The sequence below is a fragment of the Mirounga angustirostris genome, unplaced genomic scaffold (genome assembly GCF_029215605.1).
Source record: "Mirounga angustirostris isolate CCGP_5_RB_7025 unplaced genomic scaffold, mMirAng1.0.hap1 SCAF_9, whole genome shotgun sequence".
Classification (NCBI taxonomy): domain Eukaryota; kingdom Metazoa; phylum Chordata; class Mammalia; order Carnivora; family Phocidae; genus Mirounga; species Mirounga angustirostris.
In genome coordinates, this window is record NW_026991717.1 from 19,674,804 (window position 1) to 19,689,858 (window position 15,055).

The following is a 15,055-nucleotide window of genomic DNA, read 5'->3' on the forward strand; positions in this document are numbered from 1 at the left end:
CAGCCTACTCTGAAATGAACCCATCTATCTTTGGCCTTGACCTTGTTTACTCAGATATTGAGGGGCTCCCCTATTCCTGGGGTGAGGCACGTATGGCAGTGGGAGGGGTGAGAGGCTTTGGTGGAGGTGTGGCCACTGTGCCCCTTCTTCACACTGGGGGGCAACTTCTTGGACCCTCCAACGTCACAGACAGAAGAGAGCCTTTCTTCCCATTGGGAATGTCCTCTCGTTGCCTGAGGCAGAATCCACCTGTGCCCAGTGCCGTGAACGGTCCTCGATTCTCTCAGAATGTGGCCAAATTCAACCCTGGGTTCGAGGGGGTGGACGAGGCAGCTGATGTCCTCCTCCAAGGCTGCTCAGGCCAAGCCAAGAGAAGGGAGGCAGCCCCTGGCCACCGTGCACTGACCACACGATTGTCGCCGACTCTAGGAACTACACGGTGGTGAACACGGAGAAGGGCCTTATGGAAGTGCAGCGGATGAGCTGTGCGGGAATGAAGCTAAGCTGCCAGCTCAAGGTCCAGAACTCTCTGTGGACAGCCACCGAGGTAACTGCCTCCATGCAGGGCTCTCATCGAGGTGGGCAACACAGGGCGCAGTCCGCGGGGGCGCCAGATTTAGCAAATAGGAACACACCATGCCCAGGTACATGTGATTACCAGATAACCCCAGCCCGCACGTGTGAGACCCCCAGAGCAGTGCCAGTAGCCCTGTGAAGTAGCAGAAGCATGTCCCCAGGGGTAACAACCTGCCTCGTCCCTGGCGGGTGATCGGGACTCAGTCGGGAGAAGTCTCAGGTGCAGGATCCCAGCAGGAGCACCCCATTAGGCTGGTAAAGCCACTGGGTTTCTCATAACACTGCCGGGTCTACCTGGCGAATCCACTCAGCTCTGAAGGCATTTTGCCTTCACGTCAAGGAAGTCAGCGGAAGGCCCAAGGAGCTGTCTTCTGAGAAATCCAGAGAGGCTGCCCCAATGGATGCTCTAAAGCTACGGAGCTGTGGGGGCCGGGGCAGGGGCAGGAGATGGTACCGCCCGCCCAGACACACAGTGGAGAGCAGACAGACATGTCTGTAAGCATGCTCATCCCTGTGTAACCCCCAGTAGTGAAAACTTGGAAACAGTCTGAGCTCCGACAGCAGATTAGGTTGTGGGCACCCCTGGGCGATGGGCAGCACGGAGGCGCTCAAACACGGTTCCCTCACGGGCTCACACACGGTTCCCTCCACCCGCCGTGCATCGTTAGGAGAAAAGTGAGGAAACAGCACAGTCAGGTGGTCCCACTTTGCCAGGAACGCGGAGACACACACACAAACACCCTGGGGAAACGGAGTCTGGGCCCCAAATCCCCAGGTGAAAATTACCCTCTCTAAGTAATGGGGTAGGGGCGATTTTATGTTTCTTCTTTAAATTCTTCTGTCATTTTCAACATCTCTACAAAGCATAGGAATATGCAAACGACGAACCAGAAAGCCCCAACGCATGTTGGTTCCTAAGGCACAAAGGGATTCCCAAGGCAGAAGGGACCCTGGGAGAAAATGGCAGGCATGTTCCAACCTGGGTCTCATGTTGGCTCGTCTTCCTCTGCAGGACCAGAAGATCTACATCTATAACCTCAAGGGCATGTGCCCCTTAAACACACCCCAACGGGCTTTGGACACCCCGGCGGTCGTCACCTGCTTGTTGGCAGTGCCTATTATTAAAAAGGTGAGGTCAGGGGGGAGGGGGGTGCCCAGATGTCTGACTCTCCCTTCCTCTTCTGTTGGGGGGGCCCCCACCCTCGGCTTGGGGGAGGGAGGGGGTACGAGGAATGGGAGCAAAGCCAGGCCCTCTTGGACCGCCAAGCCCGGGTCAGGTCACAGTCAGCCTTAGGGGGACAGGTCATCATTAGAGCCTTTTCAGGAACCTTTTTTTTTTTTTTAAAGATTTTATTTTTTTATTTGAGACAGAGAGAATGAGAGAGACAGAGAGCACATGAGAGGGGACAGGGTCAGAAGACGAAGCAGACTCCCTGCCGAGCAGGGAGCCCGATGCGGGACTCGATCCCGGGACTCCAGGATCATGACCTGAGCCGAAGGCAGTCGCTTAACCAACTGAGCCACCCAGGCGCCCGAGGAACCTTTTTTTAGGAAAAAAAAAAAAAGTCTGAAATCAACCCTGGAGTCGTTTAGGACCATGCCCCACGGGCGAGGCTGGGCAGCTCGGGACCCGGTCCACCCCAGAGGCCGGGAGAACATGACACAAAGCGTTATTTAAGGCCACTGCTGGCCAGAGCCCCTGAGCCAGGGCACCACCACCCGCACGACCAGAGGGAATAAAGCCGGCTCTGTGCGGAGCCTCCCTGTCAGGGTGCTGCCCCGTGGCCGCGACAGCAGGCCCCTGCATTCTTGCATGCGCACGTTCACACCCAGCCGGGCCGTGGGGCTCACCGCCCTGACTGGGGCCCAGAGCCGGGGTTCAGATAGAGACGCTGCCTCTGTTTGCTTTGGCTGCTTTCTTTCCTAAAATTCTGAGGATGGATTTTGATAAATGTTCTTAGGGCTTCTTGACCTTGCTGTTGAGCTAGAAGCTGGTTCGCTCGTGACCTTGGACAGCCTGGCCTCCCCAGTTCCCAAGCAGCTCCAGGTCCCAGGAAGGTGGCTTTCTGCTTCTCACGAGGCCTGGGTCCCCGCTCTGGCAGGGCTTCGGCTTTGTTCTCCTGAACTCCTCCTGCCCCACCTCAGCCCTCGCCAGGCAACCGGGCTTCGAAGCTGCCCTCTATTCCTGGCTCTGCAGAGATGCTCCAGGGAGCATTGTGCGGGTGGTGGTGCCCTGGCTGAGGGGCTCTGGCCAGCAGTGACCTTAAATAACGCTTGGCGTCATGTCCTCCCGGGCCTGGGGTGGGCCCAGCACCCAGCACCGTCCCTGCAACTTTGGCTATAGAAGATGGCATGCTTCACTGCGGGGGCGGAGGGCGACCCCAGGACCCTTGCGCTGCCAGCTAGGCATTTCAGAGTAGGTGTGGTAAGCGGGGGGTGTAGGCACAGGGTCCAAGAAGCGCCTCCGTGAGAGGGTTAAGCTGGAAGCGATTTCTTCAAGCATAGGCTCAGCAGGCACGCATCGTCTGCTGGTGCAGAACGCCGGGTGGAGTCGCAGAGATGGACGAGACTCAGCCCTTCCGTGCGGCAGGCCCGCACCTTGCTGTCACGGAGCCCCTGTCTGGTGGGGGCGGCAGGCAGCGCTGGCAAGCACAGCTGCCCGCCACCCACGACTGCTGTCACGTCAGTAACAAGCAGAGCTCCCGGGAAGGAGGGAACCACGTCCTGCCTCTGAAGGAGGCCGGTGTGACCCGAGGGAGAAGGCGGCCGCCTCCCAATCACACTGCAAGAAGCCAGCCTGAGCAGGGCCCCTCCCCTAGGTGCCGTGGGTCACGCTCTTCCCCAGCACACTGCTCTCCTGCTCACAGCAGGAAGGGTGGGTGGGTGGCTCTTCTGGGCCTAAGTTGCACCTGCTTTGGGTCCTGCTGGCGGCCCCCGCCTCTTTGGGAACATTGCTCCTCTGGGTGAGATGGTGTCGGTGCGGACATGAGTCTTGTGCCCACTCTGCTTCTCTCCTGGCCTGCGTGAGCCTCACAGGCCGTCCTGTCTTTCTCCCCGCAGAATTCCTACCTGGTGCTGGCAGGCCTGGATGACGGGCTTGTGGCGGTGTTTTCCGTGGTGCGGGGTGCCCCGGACCACAGCTGCTCCTACCTGTGCTCACACACGGCCAACAGGTCCAAGTTCAACATCCCAGATGAAGACACGCGGCAGAACCCCTACCCCGTGAAGGCCATGGAGGTGGTCAACAGCGGGTCCGAGGTCTGGTACAGCAACGGGCCAGGCCTGCTGGTCATCGACTGTGCAGCCCTGGAGATCAGCAGGAGGCTGGAGCCCTACTCGGCCCCTTCGGTGGTCACCTCAGTCGTGGGCAGCTCTGAGTGCCGAGGGGAGGAGGTCGTCTGGTGCCTGGATGACAGGGCCAACTCCTTGGTGATGTACCACGCAGCCACCTACCAGCTGTGCGCCCGGTACTTCTGCGGGGACCCCAGCCCGCTCAGAGACATGTTTCCTGTGCACCCACTGGGCCCGGAGTCCCTGGGCAGCCACGCAGCTGGCTCCGAAGAGCCCGAGGGGGACTCCATCGCGGACGTGAGCATCATGTACAGCGAGGAGCTGGGCACGCAGATCCTGACCCACCAGGACTCGCTGACCGACTACTGTTCCATGTCCTCCTACTCCCCCTCCTCTCCCCACCGGACCCCCGCGGCCTCCTCCAGCCTGCCCTGCTCCCCAGCAAGCTCTTCCAGCGTGCCCTTCTCCACCGACTGCGAGGACTCCGACCGGCTGCATGAGCCCGCCGCGGGCTCCGACAGGTCTGAGCACGACCTGACCCCCATGGACGGGGAGGCTTTCAGCCAGCATCTGCAGGCCGTGAGGATCCTAGCCGTGAAAGACGTCATCTGGGTCCCCAGGTACGGTTCCCGCGAGCGGGGCTCACTCCTGTGCTGGAGCCCGGAGGGATCGCTTCGGCAAACCCAAGAAGGGCCGGCGTGAGCGCGCTCACCTGCTTCCCTCCCTCCTACCCCCCCACCCCCCGCCCAGGACCACAAGGCAGAGTCCCCCCACCCCCACCCCCACCCCCACCCCCGGGCAGCTGTGATTCAGTTTCCCCCTGGGAAAGGCCTTGGGGGGTGGGCACCGGCTTCGGAGGCCTCCCAGTAACTCAATCCACTCTCGCAGAGTCGGCAGGCTGGTTGCCTTGCCTCAGTGCCCGCCAGCTCCATGTGCCCTGGGGAGCAGGGCCCTGGACAAACGCTTCCCCTTCTCGGTTTTCGCAGGCGCGGGGGCGACGTTATTGTCATTGGCCTGGAGAAGGAGGCCGGCAGCCAGCGGGGCCGCGTCATCGCCGTCTTAAAAGCCCGGGAGCTGACTCCGCATGGGTAAGCCTGGGGGCGCCTCCTTTAGGCCCCGAGCTGTGGTTTGGGGAATCGAGGCCCCTCCGCCAGGCCACCCGCGCCCCACCCCCAGCACAGTGGCTTCTCGCGCTTCTGTCCTCCACAGATAAATGCCACAGTGGCCATAAGGCAGAGAAGGAACAAGATGGGGTCCTCCAGGCAGCTCCTCGGGGCTCAGCAAATACCAGCGGAACTGGGCATCAGCCACGGGTCATGGCAGGCTGTTTCTGGGGTTCCCAGTGCACCTGTGGACCGAGTGTCCTGCCTGGGGTATATGTCTCCAGGGCCGGAGTCCAGCTGCAATTGAAACGGGGAGCCGGGTGATTCACTGTCCTTCCCACTGAGCAGGAGGGCCCTTCCTGGGGTGCTCCACCTGCCCAGATAGCCCCTAGGGGAGCCACAGACCTAGCATGTACCACCACTCCCCATGCCCAAGCCCGGGCTCCGCCATGGCTCCATACCCACCTGTTGGGGGGTCCTCCCAGGAGGCAGGCCAGACTCCACTGTGCGGGTCATTCTGGGGCAAGGCAGCCTATCCGGATAAGGGGTGCATGGCTGTGGGCATGAGAGGCTGGTGTTCCCAGTATCCCCTGGCAGCCAGCAGGATCCACGCCTCACTTGGTCTACTGAGCCCCATCCTGCAAATCTCCTTTATGGAGAAATCCCATTCGGCCTGTTTGCCCCAGAGTAGGACGACGGTGAAAGGGGAAACACCTATGGCAGGTCCCCTCCCTTGCCCGAAAGCACCGAGTGTTCTCCAAGAGTCACCGGATCCCTGGACCCCTGCTCTGCCAGTGATTCCAGAAACACGATCTGGGTTTTTTGTTTTTGTTTTTTGCTGAGCCCCGGCTGGGTTTGTGGGCTGAAGTAGTTACCAGATCACAGGTCGGGGGCACGGGGGGGGGGGGGGGGGGTGGCGTTCTGGGGAAGAGGCGGGTCTGTAGAGCCTAGGCCTGTGGACCTCAGATCGCCCATCATTAGTGTCCCTGAATTTTTCACTGGTGGTGTTTTTCCTATTCAGCCCCCAAAGGCAGGTTTACCGGGAGCCAGGCACACTCTTTGTAGGGAGAAAGCAGCCCAGGCAGCCAGCTGACGGGAGGGCCGTAGCCCGATCCCACCAGCTTTTGGCCGTGCATCTGAGACATTATTCTCGCGGCAGATAGCTAGTGAGTGTCCGTAGCGTGCAAGGCCCCGAGGAGGCCAGAGGCCCTGCACGTCATAGTGGTTTGCGTGCTGGCCCCGGGGCAAGGCGGGGAGTGCTGGGACAGGGGCTGCCCGGTCCGACCAAGGCCCAGCAGGAAACGTGTGGTGTGTGCACAGATCAGCAAAACAATCCACAGCTTCAAAAAAAACAAATGCCTCCAGTTAGGGCACGTTGGAACGGGTTTCCATCGGACCTACTGCCCTGCATTTCCAAAGCACTGGGAACACGGCGTGGGAGGAAGAACGGGGCCTGAGCTGACGGCAAGGGAGCTGAGTAGGTGCTTCAGATCCACTGGGGGCCGATGACAAGCAGCAGTCAGAGTATAGTGCTTTCTGGACACTTGGGGGTCGGGGTCCCGTGACGGAGGCTATCTGTTCTCGTAGCATCTGTGGCCTTCCATGGAATGAGTGCCTCACAGACGGTCCCCATGCCCATGGAGGGATGCACTAGGCTCTCCTTCAGTTAGGAAGCCTCTGCCCACAGGCAGGACCCCCGGGGGGAAGCAGGTGCATCAGAGCACATCCCTGTTGCCAGGCCAGGATGTCCAGATGCTCCCCCCCAAGCCAGGCTCCCAAGAAGGTGCAGACTGAGGGGCCTGGCCCCGACCAAGTGGGGACCCCCGCAGGTTTTCTCAGACCCCCCCTCCCTCTCTCTGTAGGGTGCTTGTGGATGCAGCCGTGGTGGCAAAGGACACAGTCGTGTGCGGCTTTGAGAACGAAAACACGGAGTGGTGCCTAGCTGTCTGGAGGGGCTGGGGCACTAGGGAGTTTGACGTTTTCTACCAGTCCTACGAGGAGCTGGGCCGAATGGAGGCTTGCATGCGGAAGAGAAGGTGATTCCTGTGGAATGACAGTCGTGGAGACCCGGCTGCCCCGGGCCAATGGCTTGACCCCCCTGCCTGCAGCCTGCCGCCCCCCTGAGGACCCAGAAGATGGAGTGGGTTCGCCCATGAACCACTTGCTGCTAGAAGTGCTGAGAAGTTACCACCCTGGCCGTGGTCTGGGGGGCTCCCCGGTTCTCCAGAGCAGAGTTAGCTGCCTACCTCCATTCTCCCATTGCTGGTTTTACAACCCAAGAGAAGACGGTGGGGCCCAGTTGGGAGCAACTCCCCCTGCCTCCTCCACCCACTTCCAGGAGCAGGGGACGGGGATCCCACTCCACACTGGGTCACACAAAGCGGGGCTGGGTCTTCACGGCACAGTTCCCTCCCTAGGTCTGGGAGGCATTACACTAGAGGCTCTCAGCTGGGGAGCAGTTCGGGGCAGGGGAGGAGGGGGCCGTGACCTCTGCCCCTTCCCCGAGTGGCCTCCAGGCTCTCAGCACATTTCACAAGCCCCTGGGGGCTCCAGTGCCCCAGGGCCCCGCTTGGGCAAGCTGAGATCAGATGTCTCCCGCTCAGGAAAGACTCTGTGTGAGAAGCCCTCAGAAGGACCGTCGGGGAGGAGCGCTGCCCAGTCTGGGGGAATGAATGAGTTCCTTTAAGTGACCCAGCCGGAAAGCCAAGAGCTAACGCAGGGCTCAGAGCACCCACTCAGCCTCTACATTCTTCTCCCGCCGACAAAAGGCAGGGGAAACTCAATCATCAGGACTTAAGAAAGGGCCGTGTGTTTATAGCTTTGTAAAGTAAACTTGGACACAGCTGAAGCACAAGCCCTGTCTGTTTGCACATAATAATCTTGTTTATCACTTTAACAAATTAAGTAATAGCTCAGTGGTTAGGCCCCGGTTGTGAAATCACATCGTATGGGGCTTCTACCGAATTATGCATCAGCATTGACTACACACAGGTACAGCAAAGTCTAAAGAGCAAAATTGTTAATGGGGGGTTTATGGGTCTTACAGCGACCGTTTTTATAAATTACGCACACACACATGCACACGTACCACATGGTTCCCAAGAGGAATCACTTAAGGCTGCTGACCCCAGAACGGCGGTGTGAACATGAGGTCATACTCCAGTTCAAGTTGTTGACCTTTTCCTAAAATTAAGTTATAAAAATCAAACTTAAGATTGGCTGGGATATGCGGGCAAATGTGGTTCCTTTTATCTGAAAATAAACAGATTCTCTTGAGAATGATGTCACAGTCTGTGTCTGTAGAGTGAGTAGTTAGGGACAGGCTCTATCCGACCCAGGCCCACTCGCTGCCGGGGTGGAATGGGCAGCCCCCCCTTGCCCACAGCTGCCCCCATGCAAGCAGCCCCCTAGCAGCTTCCGTGAGCAGAGACAGCTGCTCTGTCAGCCTCAGCCGCCCCACTTCCTTTCGCTGGCCTGGGCATCGAGTCCAACAGGGGCTCCGGGCCCGTGCCTCCTGCCCAAGTCACCGCCACGTCCTGCCCCGGTCCCTCAGCTGGGCCTTGGTGCTCACCGCTCTCCTTCCCTTCCCATCCCAGCACCCCATAGCTGCCCAGTTGCCCCCCAAATGCAAACCGGGTCCTGTCTTTCTCCTGCCCCCATCCCGCCCTCTACAACCTGAAGCCAGACTGCCAGGCTGATGCTCAGGGCCCCCACGGTCCCGTCCTAACCCACATTTCTGACCTGGCCTCCTCCCAGCGTGAGGCCCAAGCTGCTGTGAGGAGCGGCCAGGCCTTTAGCCCACGGCCTCATGGAGCCGGCTTAGGGCAGCTCTTCACAAAAGTTAGAAACCATGCAGGAGGGGCGTCTGGGTGGCTCAGTTGGTTGAGCGACTGCCTTCGGCTCAGGTCATGATCCCAGAGTCCCAGGATCGAGTCCCACGTCAGGCTCCCTGCTCAGCAGGGAGTCTGCTTCTCCCTCTGACCCTCCTCCCTCTCATGCTCTCTGTCTCTCATTCTCTCTCTCACAAATAAATAAAATCTTAAAAAAAAAAAAAAAAAAGAAAGAAACCATGCAGGAAATGGTTTCACTACATAAAAATTAGAAACTTAAATGGAAAAACTACCACAAAGTCAAAAACTGGGAAAAAAATATTGGTGACAAATTAGAGAAAAAACAGCTAATTTATCTTATATACAGAGAGTTCGTGCCTATCGATAAGAAAGAGAAAACACAAAAGGAAAACAGGTAGAGGACATAAATAGCACTCAACCTCACCCAACAGTTAGGAAGTAGTCATGAGGACAGCAACAAAATGTCATTTATTATCCTCATGTTGGCACTCCTGCGGAGACCTGAAGGCACCACGTTGGAAGATCCACATGTGCAAAGGCCCTGTGGCGGGAATGAGCTGCTGTGCTAGAAGGACAGATGAAGAGCTGGTGGGACTGGAGCGTTTGGAAGAAGGGGGAGCTCAGAGGCCCGCTAGGCATGGCTTTGGGCTTTGTAGGCATGGATCTCCATCAAAGCTACTGGTAGTTTTAAGCAGGGATGTTTGATGACCTAATTGTCTTTAAAAACCACTTCACTGAGTGCAAAGTGGGCTAAAGGGGAGTTAACCGACAGCTGGGCCACCCCTTAGAGTTAGCAGGCCCACTTAAGCATTTGATCCTGAACTTCCCGTGAAAGGGCCCAATGCAGCAGAACAAGAATGTCATTGTGGCATCGCCTATAAGTGGCCCCAAACAGGAAACAACCTAAACCTCTAGCAGGAGGAAAGTCAAAAATGCCTGAACCTCCAACCCTGCCATACTCTGCAGCCGGTCAGAGAAGGGGGCGGTGCTAACGGTCCTGCTCCGACATGATCTCCGGGGTATAATAAATGCATTGTTTTCCTAAAAAGCAACTCACAGCGTGGTGTGTCTATTTGAGTGAAAAATGTTGTACAGCTCCGTGGGCACGCACAGGGGAAATATCCCAAAGGATGCCCAAGAGTCTGGTAGACCTTGGTTGCCTCTGGGAAGGAGAATTGAGGGCTGGCGTAGAGTGGAAGGTCCTTAGGTTTTGCTTTATACTTTCCTTGCTGCACTATTTGAATTATATATAAGCCTTTCCATGATGGTAAGCCAGGCTGGGAGGGGACTTCTCCCCTGGACCCCAGGAAGGACACACCTTGGCCTTGGTGTGCAGAGGCCATGGGAAGTGCCCATGGAGGGTATCAGACCCAGGGGCGGGGCCAATAATCTGTCACATCCGTCTGACCTCATGGCATGGCTCAAGCAGAAACCCCACCCCCACCCCTGGCTGTCTTTGGGATGTAGGCAGAGAATCCCAGGCTGAGGAAGACAGGTGGGAGGGACTGGGGACAGTTGACAAAGGCCAATGGACTCTGACCCTGGTCTGCCCTTGCCCTGGTATTGTGAACACGTGCAGCCCAGCTGCCGGGTCAACACCCCCCGCCCCCAGCAGATGAACACCCAGCCTCCTCCCACCTCCCGCCACCACCCTGCACCAGGGAAAGCAGCAGCTTTTCTTACGACCGGTCACCGGCTGGTCACCATCTTCCAGGGCCACCGATTACTCGGAGTCTCTGCAATGCCCCTACCTGGAGGTGCACTAGACCCCACCTCCCTGCACAGCCCCTCAGACAATGGGAATGGGTCCTGCTTTCTCTGCTGTTCCTCTTGCAGAAAGTATCTGCTGAACCTCCAAGGAGGCATGGGGACACAAAATCCCCCCACTAAGGCTACAGAAAAACAGCATCGTGAACCCCCTCTAGATGCCGGCAGACTGATGCCCCGGAAGAAGCCACAGCTTCTGGCTTGTCAGGGCCTGGGGCCTCAAACCCTCTGCCTCCCTGAGTGCCTAGTGATATTTCCCATCCTGGGCAGAATGGAGCAGCCTTGAAGGGAATAGGGGCGGGGAGGTGGGGGCAGTTAAGTAAAATAGCCCTTAGAGAACCACTGGCAGAAACTGCTCAGTAACAGGCCCTGCTTTTGTTGGTGCATCATTTCTCAGCCTCCCTTACAGGGAGGGGTGGGCCTGGGATGGAGCTCAGCCAGGGATGATGTGGAGATGGCTGAGGACAGCTTCAGGGAAGCACCATCAAAGGGCTGACTCAGTGGGAGCCCCTTCAGCCCTGCCCCTGCCTCCCCGGTCCTCAACAGAGCATGAAGGCAGGGCCTTCTAGGGATGCCAGGAAGACCTTGGAACAGTGATGGAGAGGCAGCCCTCCATGCCAGCCCTGGATGCTGACCTCCAGTCTCCTCATTGCCTCATGGACCAGGAAATCACTTCCTTGTTTAAACCGGTATTTTCCAGCTCTCCACTACTAGCAGCCCAGTGCGATTCCTAAATGTTCGGGTGTATCTTCCACTAGCACAGCCCGAGCCCCTAGGCAAACAAGTGATGCTCTCAGGCTGTCCTTAACAAGCTCAGGCAGAGGGACCTGCGCAATGATGAACTGGAACATTCTGTGGCCAGACCCACCCCAAGAGTGGACATGGTCTCTAGATTCTTTTCCCTGGAACAACCACAATTACAAAGAGGTCAGGATTGCATCCTAGTCACCCAAAGGCCAGCTTTGATGTCCTGCAAGTTTAAACCTTCAACTCTGAGCAAGCTACCCCACCTCTGTGGCCCTGATGTCTTCTTTGTGAAATGGCATGACAACTCTCACCCTGTCAGGATCAGGAGAGACAGTGTATGTGATAGACCCAGCCCAGCCCCCTCCCCAGGGCCAGGACGCCCTCCCTGCCCCCCAGTCATGACTACCCTCTCCTCTGTCATTACAATCTAGGAAGGCTCAGAAACACTTGGAAGAACTATGGCTATGAGTAAGAAGGGGGTTCATGTGAAACAAGGTGTAGGGGTTGGGTCAGTTTTATAGTGAGTACTCAGTTTTGTAACAGATGTAGCATTTTGTGTATGTTTTATCTGATTCTTAGGGTGTTTAAAGCACTGAAGGTAAACTAATATTTTAGACTTTGATTACAGCAGTCAGCAAGAGAAGAAGAAAGGAAAAAAGAAACTACAAAATAGGCAGAAGACAATTAATGAAATGGCAATAGTAAGTCCTTATCCAGAATTACCTTAAATATAAATAGATTAAATACTCTAATCAAAAGACAATGAATGACTGAATGGATAAAAAACAAGACCCAACTAGGTGCTGTCCACAAGAGACTTTACTTCCAACTTTAAGGACACACATAGACTAAAAGTGAAGGGATGGAAAATGATAGTCCATGCAAATGGAAACCCAAAGAGAGTAGAGGTAGCTAAACTTAGATAAAATAGGCTTTATTTCAAAAACTGTAACAAGAAAAAAAAAAAAACTGTAACAAGAAACAAAGAAAGTCATTATATAATGATAAAGAGGTCAAATCATTAAAAGGGTATAACAATTACAAAAATATATGCACCCAATATCAGAGCACCAAAATAAATAAATATTAACATTTCTAAAAGGAGAAATAGATAACTATACACTAATAGTAGGGGATTTCAATACCCCATTTTCAACAATGGACAGATCACCCAGACAGAAAGTCATTAAAGAAACACTGGACTTGAACTACACTTTAGAGTAAATGAACCTAACAGACATATACAGAATATTTCATCCAACAGGAGCAGAATACACATTCTTCTCAAGTGCATACAGAACATTCTCCATGATAGATCATATGTTAGGTCACAAAATAAGTCATAACAAATTTAAGAAGATTGAAATCATATCAGTATATTTTCGGACCACAGTGGTAAGAAGCTAACATTAATATCAGGAAGAAAACTGGAAAAATCACAAATATGTGGAAATTAAGTAACACACACCTGAACAACCATTGGATCAAAAAAGAAACTGAAAGGGAAATCAAAGAATATCTTGAAACAAACAAAAATGGAAACACTATATACCAAAACTTATGGGATGCAGCAAAAGCAATTCTAAGGGGGAAGTTTACAGAGATTATGCCTACAATAAGAAGAGGGAAAAAATTTTAAATAAGCAATGTAACTTTACACCTCAACTAGAAAAAGAATAAACTAAAAAATAAAGTTAGCATAAAGAAGGAAATAACAAAGATCAGAACAGAAATAAAAGAAACCCAAGACTAGAAAAACAGTAGAATACATCAATGAAAATGAACTTGCTTTTTGAAAAAAGAAAATTGGCAAGTGTTTAGCTAAACTAAGAAAAAAATACTCAAATACATAAAATTAGAAACAAAAGGGGTACAGATTACAACTGATACCACAGAAATACAAAGGATCATGAGAGCCTACAGTGAACAATTATACCACAACAAATAGGATAACCTTGATGAAATGGATAAATCCCTAGAAACATACAATCTACCAAGATTGAATCATAAAGAAATAGAAAATCTGAACAGATCAATAATGGGTAGAGATTGAATCAGTAATCAAAAATCTCCCAACAAAGAAAAGTCATTCACTAGTGAGTTCTACCAAACATTTAAAGAAGAATTAATACCAATCCTTATCAAATTGTTCTAAAACATTCAGGAGAAGAGAGCATTTGTAACTCATTTTATGAAGCCAGCATGACCCTTATGAAGCCAGACAAATACACTACAAGAAAATAACATTACAGATCAATATCTCTGGTGAACACAGCTGCAAAAATCCCCAACAAAACACAACAACCCTAATTTAAAAACACATTAAAGGGATCATACACCACAATTAAGTGGGATTTATCCCTGGGATACAAGTATGTTTCAACATATGCAATATCGATAGATCACATATAAGAGAATAAAGGACAACCATCATATGGTCATCTCAATAGAAGCATTTGACAAAATTGAGCATTCTTTCATGATAAAACGATATTCTCAGCAAATCTGATATATAAGGAATGTACCTCAACATAATAAAGATCATATATAATAAGCTAACATCATACTCAGTAGTGAAAAGCTAAAAACTTTTTCTCAAAGACCACAAACAAAGATCCCACTCTCACCACTTCTATTCAACAAAGTACTGGAAATCCTACCCAAAACAGTTAGGCAAGAAAAATAAATAAAGAGATCCAAATAGAAAAGGAAGAAGTAAAATTGTCTTTACAGATAACATGATGTTATATATAGAAAACCCTAAAGACTCCACATATAAACAAAAACTGTTAAAGCTAACAAATTCAGTAAGATTTTAGGATACAGAATCAACATGCAAATATCAGCTGTGTTTCTATACACTGAAAATGAACTCCCCCAAGAAGGAATTAAGAAAACAATCTTATTTACAATAACATTAAAAAAATACTTTAGGAATAAATTTAAGCAAAGAGGTGAAATATCTGTACACTGAAAACTATAAACACAGGTGAAAGAAATTGAAGAAGACATGAATAAAAGGAAAGATATCCCATGTTCGTAGATTGGAAGAATTAATATTGTAAATATTATATAAAGTGATCTATATAATCAATGCAACCCTCATCAAAATTCAAATGGCATTTTTCATAGAAATAGAAAAAAAAAATCCTAAATTTTTGTGGAACCAGAAAAGATCCCAAATAACCAAAGCACTCTTGAGCAAGAAGAACAAAGCTGCAGTCATCTTCCTGATACCAAACTTCATGATATTACGAAGCTATAACAATCGAAACAGTATGGTACTGGCATAACAACAGACAGATGAACCAATGGGATACAATCAAAATCCTAGAAATAAGCCCACCCATATATGGTCTACTAGTCTTCAAAAAAGGCACCAAGAATACACAAAGGGGAAAATAACATCCCTTCAATCAATAGTGTTGGGAAAATTGAATATCCACACACAAAGAATGAAATTGGACCTTTGTCTTACACAATACCCAAAAATCAATTCAACATGGATTTAGACTTAAATATTAGACCTGAAACAATGAAACTCCTAGAAGAAAACAAAAGGGAAAAGCTCTTTGACATTGGTGTTGGCAATGGTTTCTTGGATTTGACTTCAAAGGCAACAAAAGCAAACACAAACAAGTGGGACTACATCAAAGTAAAAAGTTTCTTCACAGGAATCAGGAAGCAATAAGAAAGTAAAAAAGCAAGCTGAGGCACCTG

General features: G+C 52.3%; 1 protein-coding gene across 8 annotated transcripts in view; it reads left to right on the forward strand.

Annotated features, from left to right (window-relative positions):
- LRRK1 (leucine rich repeat kinase 1) overlaps nucleotides 1-9,926 on the forward strand; it is a 123,985-nt gene extending 114,059 nt beyond the window's left edge. For 5 of the 8 annotated variants that reach the window (XM_064569993.1, XM_064569996.1, XM_064569998.1 and 2 more), the window contains 5 exons: nucleotides 430-547; nucleotides 1,589-1,705; nucleotides 3,637-4,487; nucleotides 4,854-4,955; nucleotides 6,833-9,925. In XM_064569993.1, coding sequence (XP_064426063.1) covers nucleotides 430-547; nucleotides 1,589-1,705; nucleotides 3,637-4,487; nucleotides 4,854-4,955; nucleotides 6,833-7,010 — 1,366 coding nt within the window. In that variant the 3' untranslated portion in view covers nucleotides 7,011-9,925. Of the gene's footprint in view, nucleotides 1-429; nucleotides 548-1,588; nucleotides 1,706-3,636; nucleotides 4,488-4,853; nucleotides 4,956-6,832 lie in introns of all 8 variants that reach the window. The other 3 variants (XM_064569997.1, XM_064569999.1, XM_045899524.3) reach the window with 2 other exon arrangements.
- The last annotated feature ends 5,129 nt before the right edge of the window (nucleotides 9,927-15,055 follow it).